This window comes from Letharia lupina (genome assembly GCF_014066315.1).
Source record: "Letharia lupina isolate WasteWater1 chromosome Unknown contig_23, whole genome shotgun sequence".
In the NCBI taxonomy this organism is placed as follows: Eukaryota; Fungi; Ascomycota; class Lecanoromycetes; order Lecanorales; family Parmeliaceae; genus Letharia; species Letharia lupina.
The window spans coordinates 263,052-274,099 of record NW_023502992.1 but is presented as its reverse complement, the minus strand read 5'-3'; the positions used below and the strand labels follow the sequence as shown (position 1 = coordinate 274,099).

Sequence of the window (11,048 nt, the reverse complement as noted above, 5' to 3'; positions counted from 1 at the left end):
TTAATATATATACTCTAATAGATTACAATATATAGCTTAATTTCTCATTTCTTTTTTAATAAATAAATTAAGTATAGATAATCGAAGACTTTTTCGTAATTTAGGTCCGATTTCTTATTAAATCATAGTTCGTAGAGTAATTTACTCCCTCTGCTATTATGTAGTAATCTATTTTTCAGATAATTTATATAAACTGCGGTCTCTAATTAGAAGTTTATGGGTAGGCCTAATTGGCTAAGTATAGGTCTTATGAATTCAATTAATATTCTATTAAATCGTTCTGCGATATTATTTTAGTATAAGGTATAGATAGTCGTAAATTTTATAGTAATACCTCGTTTCTTAAGTGTATCCTCGACTGACTTATATTTTTCTATATTATCGATTTTAACTAATATTACTTCTTTTATTTTAGCTATTTTATTAATTATAATTATATTTCTAAGAATAAAAGTATAGATCTATTTCTTTAATATAATAGACTCGAGATTTAATTAGTTAATAGTCTTATCGATAAGGAATATAAACTACTTACTACTCTCTATAATATTAACTATAGAATATAGTTTCTAGAAATCAACATATATCCTAGCTTCTAATACTGTTTCCTTTAGCCTAGAGTTCTTATTAATCTATTAAACTATTTTCGTAGAGTTATATATATTACATTAAAATTCTTTCGATAATTTCATTTCCTCTATATCTCTTACGTAGAGATATAGATCTTTTAGACGATATGCTTTAATATAGCCTAATCGTTAATATATTAGTCGAAAATAGTCGATTTATCCTTATTTTATAGATATAGATATACTTTCATTAGGAGATCTCAACTCTCTCAAAGCGAATACTCTATTAAATATCGATTTAATTAACTAATATAGACTATTCCTTATATAACCCCTTACTACCATCTCGCCTATAAATATATTAATAATTCTAACATATAGGTTTTCGAATTATACCTTAAAATTCTTTCGATTCAATGCTATAATAGATAGTAGATTATCATCTATTTCTAAGATATATAGAGTATCTATTATGGTTTATATATGGTTATCTATACGAATTCGAATGATTCCTCTATCTATCGCTATTAACTCGCCTTAATTATCAAATTCTATCTCTTTCGAATAAGGCTATAAGTCGATAAATAGTTCCTTATTTAATATTATATGGCGAGTCGCTTCGAAGTCTATTAGCTAGCTACTATCTCCTGAAAAATCTATTATTATAAAGAAATTCTTTATTAATAGTACACTATTTATAGACTCTAGCTTTTCTCTAGCTATTTATAAGTCTTTCTTTTAATTATATATATCGCTTATATCGCTAGTATTACTATCGCTATCTAATTTATTCGCTACTACTATAATACGATCTAAGCGTTCTCGCTTACTATCTTTAAATATCTTTAAACTCTTTAATTAATTCTTTAATTTATAATTTTATTTATTTAAATCCTTCGCTTTATAATTCTTATTCTTTTTATTCTTTTTATTTAAATACTTTTTCTCGTAATACTCGATTTTTCTATAGCTATAGTATTCTATCTTGCTTATATCTCTAAAAGGTCTTTGATCTAGCTAATTCTTTCGTTCATTACGTATAAATAAGCCTTTATCCTTAACTTATCTATCTTACTCTACGGTCCATAGATATTTTATAGTTATTTCGATAGTGAGATTATCGTTAATCTCTAAGTTATATTTAGCTATATCGAACTTACTCCCCTAATAAGCGTTTATAATTATCGTCGTTATAATGAGATCGTATAATATATAAACTAGATTTAGATTCGTAACTTCGTTCTATAAGTTTCGTAAATTTACTATTATTTAATCGATCGTCTAATTTATTAATTTAATATATCTAAGAAACTTCTATAATATAATCGAAAGACGTTCTTTATTACTTATTTTATAGATTCGATAAAGCTTATTTTATATAAATTTAAAAGTAATAAGATAGGCGATATAACTCTTCTAATTTCGATTAATATTATCTCTAATTAGTATAGCGATTTATTTATTTAAAATAGTTTATCGTTTAACTAGCTCTCTATTAAATTATATAAATATTAATAATTCCTCTAATACTATTTTAAAGATACTCTATTTCTCAAGGAATTATTAATAGTTCTAGATCTATAGGTAATAATTTAAGTCCTTTAGAACTTCCATTTTAACGTACGATTTACTAATAAGTCTCTTATTTAATTTCTTTAATAAATTAATTATTAATAAATTATCTAAATCGAATAAAAGATCTTCTTTCTCCTCTTCTTTCTTCTTTCTCTTTTCTTTTAAATAAAAAAGACCCTTAATTAATAACGCTATCTATTTAGCGAATAAACGATCTTATTCCCTAATCTACTATAATTCTACCCTTAAGTATTCTTTAGCGAGATTTTTAAGACGACTATATTCTCGAATATTTAAAAAAATTATAGCGATAATAAATAGATATAGCGAAAGATTAAAATCTCGATTAATAGCTAACTAAGCTTATAATCTATTAATAATATAATAGACTATACTTAATATAATTAAGGCTAAAGCTATATATAAATACTATATAAATAGATCGTATATATAGATAGATAGAATATAAGAAAAGAACTTTATATAGTAGATATAAGTTTAATATAAATATAAAAAATCGCTTACTAAATTACTAGAGATTCGTTCTTTCGAGTTATTCGATTTCGGCTTATAATCTATAATAAATCGAATTACTTTAAGAGTTATATCTTAATCTTTTAAACGTATTAATTCTATATATACGTTAAATAAACTAATTACTCTAATATATTATAGCTATAGCTATATAGCTATTATTTATAGCTATATTATCTATAACTACTATTGCTAATAACTATATTATCTATGGCTACTATTGCTTATAACTATATTACCTATAGCTATATTTGCCCATAGCTATATGGCTGTAACCCTCAGCTATATTGTGACTAATGGCCATAAGCCGTCAAAACCAACAGTATTTACGCTGCGCAACGGGGCGGGTTTCGGGGCGGGGACTGACCCCGAAGCTTACCCCGCCCCGCCCTGTTGCGTAGCGTAGTGGTATTGTTAGGAATTATTCCTTCGGGGGCCCTGCGGGGCCTACGGGGCCTACGGGACCTAAATAGGGGTGTCTGCAGCGTGAAGTGCGGACACCCCGGGCATAGCTTTCTAGCCTAGCGGTAACTCAGGTTAGTCGAAATTTCACCCACTCGACTTTCGTCTGATATTTTTAGGCTGATAGAATTCTCATCAAATGCGGTCGGAGAAACTCCCTTATTTCTATGATCGAATAAGCCAGATCGCGGATTATCTCCTTCGTAGTTTGAGGCCACTTTGATAACTTACCGAATCATACCCCAAGCAATGGCAAATTACCGAATCATACCCCATATTTGAATGTGATTTGGTGTAGGGGTATGATTCGGTAATTAGGGGTATGATTCGGTAAGGATTCGTACTTTCGGGGTATGATTCGGTAATTTGCCCCCGTATTGAGACTAGCTGCTGTGAGAGTGTTTCATCATCCAATCCCTCCCTACTTCCAATCGTTAACAGGAATCCAAAATGTCAAAACTACGTATGCTAGTATCAGGCGCCGGCATCGCCGGTCCAACTCTCGCGTTCTGGCTTGCCCGTGCCGGTGCACTGGTAACGATCATCGAGCGCGCTCCTGTACTGCGGGCAATAGGGCAAAACATAGACAATTGCGGCGCTGGTATTGGAGTCATACAGCGCATGGGCCTTGAAGACATCATCTGCAAGAATAAGACAAATGAAGAAGGTATAGCCTTCGTTGATGCCATAAATCGTCCGAAAGCGCAGTTTGAAGTCTATCACAGTGGGAAGGGTAAGAGCTTTACGTCAGACACTGAGATTTCAAGGGAAACACTCGCAAAGATCCTTCATGACGGTACAAAGGAGGAGGCTGAGTATATCTTTGACGATTATGTCAAATCTGTCGACGATAACGACAACAGAATCTAAGTCACTTTGGCCAGCTCCACGCCCCAACGAGAATTCGACCTCCTCGTCGCAGGCGACGGCCTCGGCTCACCTACCCGCTCTCTCATCTTTGCCCACGTGGGAAAGATTTGCATACGCTCTCTGAACCAGTGCACATCCTACTTCAGCATCCCCTACCAAGACCCCGACGGTACTTTGGCACGTTGGTACAATGCCCCAGGCCGCCGCTGCACACTGACGCGCCCTAACAATGCGGGCAAAACAATAGTGTTCCTGTCCATCATCAGCATCTCGGAGAAGCTCCAGAGCCATAGCAAGCTCTCCCAAAATGAGCAGAAACAGTCGATGCACGAAATCTTCCCCAACGCCGGCTGGGAAGCCTCACGTATGCTTGCTGGCATGGACACAACGGATGACTTTTACATGCAATCGAACGCCCAAGTTAAGCTCGACAGCTGGTCGAAAGGCCGCATGAGCGTAGTCGGCGCTGCGGCGTTTTGTCCCTCTCCTATCAGCGGGATGGGCACCACCGTCGCTATCGTCGGCGCGTACATCCTTGCTGGCGAGATCTCCAGGTGTGGAACCGACTACGAGAAGGCTTTCGAAGCGTACGAAAGTATCATGAGGCCGTTCGTCGATACAGCGCAGAGTTTGCCGCCCGGGGCGCCGGCGATAGCGAATCCGGAGACGGCGTGGGGCAATAACTTGATGAATAGACTGCTTGATTTTGTTAGTTGGAATGGGTTGGAGAGCCTGTTGGGGAGGTTTGGAGGGCCGCCGGCGGACGCGATTGTGTTGCCGGGGCATGAGATGTGAAGTATCTGCTGGGACCACATCCTACCTCGGGCTGCTCAATCGGCGGTTTGTTTCGCGGCCTGACCTCGTTGTAGGCCTCCTGAGCTTCCGTGATGCTTCATTTGGAACTTGTAGTGCGCTTCGAAGAGTGTGAGAACACCAGGCCCGCACTGGAACATGTTTTTCTGACTAGGCAGAAAAAGCTAGTAAGTGAACCTTACGTGGGCGTATGGTGTAGATGAACAATGCCGCACGACCTCTCATCGCTTGGTGTTGTCCTCTCTGCTTGTATCTTTTTGAGCGACTCGACGTCATAGCCTCCTTTCTACTTATCACATAATCTAGATAACACACGGTGATGATAACGCCCCTTGAGTCGTGTAGAGACTGCAGTCTTTTGACAGTGAACGAATGTTGTTCGAGGGTTTTGAAGAGATAGGAATAAAGTTGGTGTCGGGGTGTGAAAGCGAAGAAGAATGAAAAGGAGGAACGAAGGCTTGAGTGGGGGACGATGTGATCATGGGAAAGGAGACGGCGGGGAAGAAGTGGTGTTAAGGTAGTAGATGGGGACTCGAATCTCTAAGCCGAGGATGAAGAGATGTGAGGGAGCTGGGGCTATTGCGGCGTGCTGGGCGGGTACTCAGGTCAGCTCTGCGTACATTGCAGCAGCCTTTCCTGCGAAGTGCTTGCGATATGCAGCGACAGCTGGTCACGCGTAGCGAGGGAAGTTTGCGAAGACCATCTAAGTACGGCAAAGCATCACACATAATGAGCGCAAGACCTTAGAACGGATGGAAGCTGAAGAAGCGCTTGCCTAGTCGTGACTCATCTAATCTTATTACATCCGTTAGCGAGGCTAATTTCGAGCTTCACATCTTAGCTTTAATTTCGTGTGCCGCAAGCCTTTCATACATGGTCTTCTCGAAAAGCGTGATCATCTTTCCAACCTTTGCATCGCCAGGCGGCCGTACTTGACCGCCGTACAAGCCGCAAAGGCCGGCTTCGCGGTCGATAAACTGTATCAAGGTCAACGTCATGTCGTTCTCCATGCTACTTCGGAAGAGAAGAAAGGAAGTTGGGAAGTGCCAGCAACGTACCCAGAACAGATTCGGCAACCCGCTCCACATCAGCGTATTCTTCCCCCTCCACCCTTCATCCGCCTCCCTCGTCAATATGCCACCAATGCCCCAATCCAGAGGCACACGTTTGGGAAATTCTCCCACAAAGAGTGCCGTGTTCTCCGGCTTCGCCATCAGTTGTTTCTGTGCTTCTTGGCTCTCTTTCGTCAACTGCGGCTGGAACATCTGCGCTGCCGTGGAGCGCTCGAGAATGATTCCATCATCGAGGAGTAGAGAGCGGAGAATCTTGAAATAGTCGGGCATAGATGCAAAAGCGCCATGGCCGCCGAAACAGTCCTTGCCCCCTGGCATCTTGGCGCCATCCAGGTCGTGGATTACTTTTCCGGTCTCCTCGTCTCGGACGGTCAGGCTCGCCATACGGTGCTTCATGTGTTGCTGCTCAGGCCAGAATGTAATATCCTTAATACCCAACGGGTGCCAGATGTTTGCTTTCATGTACTCCTCCAGCGTCTGGGCCGTGATACGTTCGACGAGCTTACCGGCCCAGTCGATGCTGGTACTGTAGAGCCAGCTGGTGCCGGGTTCATAGATGAGAGGCTGGGTGCAACATTCTTCTACTGTCGCACCGGTAGCCATCTTGAAATTCTTGGTGTGCTTGCGATAGCGCTGGACGCGCTGACTCATCATTAAATAGCAAAGGCCGGCGGAGTGGGTTAGAAGATGGCTGCCTTTCATCAGCCTCAACTTCCCTGTTCTCCGTGTAACCAGGAGACGAGGCCTGCTTGATTACCGTAAAGTTATCGTATTTTGCCGCTTGTTAAGGATTGGTTCGCCAGAGGCCTCGTCAAATCCAGTCAAGATACCCTGGTCCGCAAGCTCGGGTAAGATTTCTGCTACGTCAGTGTCGAGGGTTACAAGACCGCGCTCAACGCATTGCATGGCGGCGATTGAGGTCATCAACTTCGTGCAGGAAGCTATGTACAGCATGTTATTCATTTCGAGCGGTTCGTGGGTATCAAGGGATCGGACGCCGAACGCGTGGGCGTAGTGGAATGAACCTGATGTTCCGTCAGTTGCTGGCCCGAGATACGCAGCGTTGATAGTCCACCACTGCGGTTTGAAGCGAGCAGGATGACGCCGGGGATTGTCCCATCTTCGCATGCTGTCTCGAATTGCTCTTCCATCGAAGGCATGTTTCGGTGTTGCGGAAGTGATCAACAAAGATAAAATCCATCGATTGTTGGCCAGAAGCGTATAGTCTGGGATTGGAGGTGTAGACCAACTGTAGAAACTGCTCATATATACATATACATATATATGTAAGTAGAACGTGAAATGTTGTTCTCCACACTGAGATGCAATGAAAGAGCCGATGTAAGTCGTGAAGACACTAAAAGAATAGTTTTCCCGACCGCCGATAGGGCTGAGATTTTATCCCGAAATTTGCTTCCCTTCCTGCTCCACCCTCGCTCGATGTTCCCTTGTGAATAACAGCGAGGATGGATAAGAGAACAAGCGTTCTTTTGACAATCCCGAGTCACTGTAATAGCGAGTGGATCCGAGTTGGGAGTGCACTGCTACAATGCCATGCTATCGCAAGCCCTGCACCAATGCCGCCGCTCGAATCAACGTACTTGGTCCCTTCTAACATTCAGGATATCTTCCATGCCCATATTAATGGGCTTACAATTTGGAACTTCTGTTGAGACATGGACAAGATCTTGCCATGTCTAAGTTTCCGCACTCGCTAGCTACATCGCCACTGCGCGAATTCCATGAACACCGGATTTTTCATCAATATCTGAAGGTGACTGCTCTGTAACCCAAGCTGCACCTCCACACCACCTTGTCTCCCATCCGACTTTCCATCCAAGCCTTCAGTGCTAGGTAAGCGTGGAAAAATTAGGAACAGACCGTCTGTGTGGAGCCTTCGCTTTCTGATCCTCTCACAAGCGCCGCCTACTGTGCGACCCCAGTCCAGGCTGTAGTATGGTTGTCTGGCCCAAGTACTGCAACCGAGACTATACTCAGTGGATGGTCGCCTGCGAGGTGCTAGCCGACTAACATCATCAACGTTCCGAACCATTTGAATTACATCCCGGACATAGGCATCGTCCACGACGTTTACTGCCTTCCTGACCAGCGAGGCCGCTTTCGCAAGACATCCAGGTTGTGGAGAGAGTAAGTCATCGGCCTTCGACAGTGTTTTTGCAATGAGAACCACGTTGCCACAGTAGTCTGGGGCCACCGGCGGGTGAAGTTGACTTCGACCATTGACGGCCATCGCAAACAGGGGGAAGATCTCGCTCGTTGCTTTTGTACTCTCGGCCACTCGAGCGGACGTTATGCAGCACCAGAAGAGCGCAATGAGGGCATCATTGGTTGAGATCCACGCCGAGCCGTCATCTCCATTATTGGGGCCTGACATTGTCGCCACCATCTTCAAACGCTTGAGTGACTCATCAGAAAAAAAGAAGATCGCTGAGTGCACATTTTCGGAACTCGGAAAGTAGACACTTGGATCTTCAGCTGCCCTCACCGTTTCTCCTTCCGGTGCAAGCGCATACTCCGGGTGATCTTCCAGTCTCCCAGTCCCTGCTCCTTGCAACAAAGGGCTCCGATCGAACCACTGGGGCGTGACAAAATGCAAATCAACGTCCCCTCGACAAGATGAGGACCAGACTTTCATCACATTGAACAGGCCCACCTCATCTAGCACGCAGTGATGGACAGCGAAAAACAGAAGCAGCCCGCCGCGCAAGAAGTTTGCTTGCGCGAGCATGACAGGTGCGGAGTCTGCCGCTTTTCCGAACTGTTTCGGTGCGATAGCATCCCATGCTATCTCGTCCGAAGGGAAGTGTGCGGCCCGCAGCTGTTCGTAATCATACTCATTACGCAGATCGTTGCTGGAAAGGATGTCTTCCGCCTCGAAGTATGGCCTCTGGACGCTCAAAGATCCCTTCTGAACTCCTTCTTGCTTGCTTGGGGCCACTGAGCCCGCAATAATCGGTATACTTTTCAGCGTGAGTGCAAGGGCGGCTCGAAGATTCGATGTGATGGCGGCTGGTTCAGCTGTAGAAGGGAAGTAGAGCAGCTTCGGAACATGCATACGCGGCATCAGCATGTCGATTGGAGAGATTGGAAAAACGACATTGTTCGCGTCGGACAGTTTGCAACCTGGAACAGTTGGACTGCGCAGAGTTGGGAGCAAAGCATGATGAGTTGGGGCCTGCGGTGGTTCCATCATCGTACAATTGTCCCTTGGAATGTCAGTCATCCACTCATAAAGTCTTTATCACTTGAGGAAATAGGCTTCCTTTTCGTTGAATAAGCTTGTGATCGTCAACGTTTGTTCCCATGCTATGTTATCTACCTATTGCGGCAAAGGGCGCCATTGTCGACGCTTCAAGAAAATTCGCGCAGTTGCAACCCTCCAGTGCAGGGTTTAACCCTGTGGACTGGGTAGCGTCGTGGGGCCTAGACTGGGGCTGTGAAAATTGCCACACCACCTCGGGAGCTATGACAGGCGAAAAGTCGTCCCTAACGAGAAACAAGTTCTGGGTGCCAGCGGCGTGCCCGAAGCCGCTCCCGGTTCAGCACCAAACTAATCCCCGCATTGCGACATTGCGGCGAGACTGTCCAACCAACGTGGTAGGGGATCCGCTTGTGACAAAAATAAAGTTGTCCGAGGCCGCACGTGTGAATGTACTCAAGTAGAAAGTCGCCGGGGGCAACAGAGCTTGGAGGACGACGAGACGCAAAAGATCGAGGAAGACGGGATAGCAGAGGAGGCATGCTCCCATAGCAGTATCGATAGGTATTTTAAGTCTCCGCTCGATTTTCCACTTCGCACAAGCGAGAGTGAGATCGATGGGGTTGGTGTGGATGTGTGATCAAGGGTTGTTTCTGGTCCAACTGGCAGTATTGATAGATCTTAGCGTTGGCTGACGTACAGAAACCCTCCAATACAGTACACGACGGGTTGGGGCTTGCCGAGCGTTCATCGTACAACTCCCGGTTGACGAGATTGGCACTGACTGGGCTTTGCGCAAAACCCGCCGGGCGGGATAAGCGGAAAAAAAGTCTATTCTATTGGCAAGCCTCTAAGCATCAGGATCTGCATTGCGTTTTGCCATGAGAGTGAGCAGTTTGCGTACATAATGCTGTCATTGGAACGCCTCCAACCTAACTGAATCAGGTTCCTTTCTCATCGCCTGAGAAGGAACTCAACCTCGGACGTTCTACATCGTTTCACCTGTTATCTGTCAATTTTGTAGGCTCACCACGGCCTTCTGCAGGACAAGCGAGAAGAGAGCGAATGAATGTGCTGGGTCTGAGTTGCTGCATGCATTCAACTTTCTTGATACCCCTGCATGTGGGGGGCAAGATGCTTATGAGCGCAGCCAATATTGGGACTACGATTGTAACCTCGGCAACAAAATGAGACCCTGCATATGCAAGTTGTCGCAACGCTTCGCACGACCGTCAACTTTCCACCTCAATCAGGCACCCGAGACAGGCCCATTAGCAACCCTCATATTTCCTGACCGATTGTTGGGGACCTCGGCAACAGAGTATATATGCAAGATGTCGCATGCCTTAGCCATGAATATTATTTAGGGGAACACATTTTTGCCTACATGCAGTTAGTTTTCAGTCTGGCGTTAACGATTTCTAGTCATTTTTAGACCTTTTACACATCGCTTGCCTGCAGCTTTGTGTGCATTCTGAAGCCTTCGGAACGCACATGAAGACTCCAAAAGGACGATCGACCAATAGCAGACCCCGATAGAACCCTGGCTTCGTTGAGTTAAGCAAAGTTGCAGTACATTTAGAAGCCAGCGTGGACTTTGGTGGTCTTTATTAATATTCAAAATCGTCTTCAAAATCCCTGCAAACCCTACCTAATGGACTTTCAGCTTGGCCCCAAAGGTAACACCCTTCTTTGGGAGACCTCGGCAACGACGCGCATATGCAAGTTGTCACTCGCTTCCTTTGAAATCAGCCCTCCCTACGCATCGACTAGGAACAGATCGTTGAGCTTGACCCAACAGTTGTCGTTCCACAATCTTGCTAATGCAGAGCCTGGTAGACTTTACTGTGGCTTTTTTTGATTCCACTGCTTTCCAGACTACTAATTCCCTGCCTCCCCCTTGACTCGAAACCCACTGACAACTTTCTCACG

At 44.0% G+C, this 11,048-nt stretch overlaps 3 protein-coding genes across 3 annotated transcripts; 1 reads left to right on the top strand and 2 right to left on the bottom strand.

Moving 5' to 3' along the window:
- Window positions 1-3,590: 3,590 nt before the first annotated feature.
- HO133_006107 (uncharacterized protein) lies at window positions 3,591-4,805 on the top strand (the record flags this gene model as incomplete). Its single annotated transcript, XM_037297009.1, has 2 exons — window positions 3,591-3,955; window positions 4,025-4,805. 2 exons carry the CDS (start codon window positions 3,591-3,593, stop codon window positions 4,803-4,805), a joined length of 1,146 nt encoding a protein of 381 aa, XP_037147583.1.
- An 848-nt stretch (window positions 4,806-5,653) lies between these two features.
- On the bottom strand, window positions 5,654-7,056 carry HO133_006106 (uncharacterized protein; the record flags this gene model as incomplete). Its single annotated transcript, XM_037297008.1, has 4 exons — window positions 5,654-5,800; window positions 5,882-6,587; window positions 6,654-6,921; window positions 6,972-7,056. The coding sequence occupies 4 exons, from the start codon at window positions 7,054-7,056 to the stop codon at window positions 5,654-5,656; spliced, it is 1,206 nt and encodes a 401-aa protein (XP_037147582.1).
- Window positions 7,057-7,610: 554 nt separating this feature from the next.
- On the bottom strand, window positions 7,611-8,987 carry HO133_006105 (uncharacterized protein; the record flags this gene model as incomplete). The annotated part of the gene is made up of 1 exon (XM_037297007.1): window positions 7,611-8,987. One exon carries the CDS (start codon window positions 8,985-8,987, stop codon window positions 7,611-7,613), a length of 1,377 nt encoding a protein of 458 aa, XP_037147581.1.
- Between the last annotated feature and the right edge of the window lie 2,061 nt (window positions 8,988-11,048).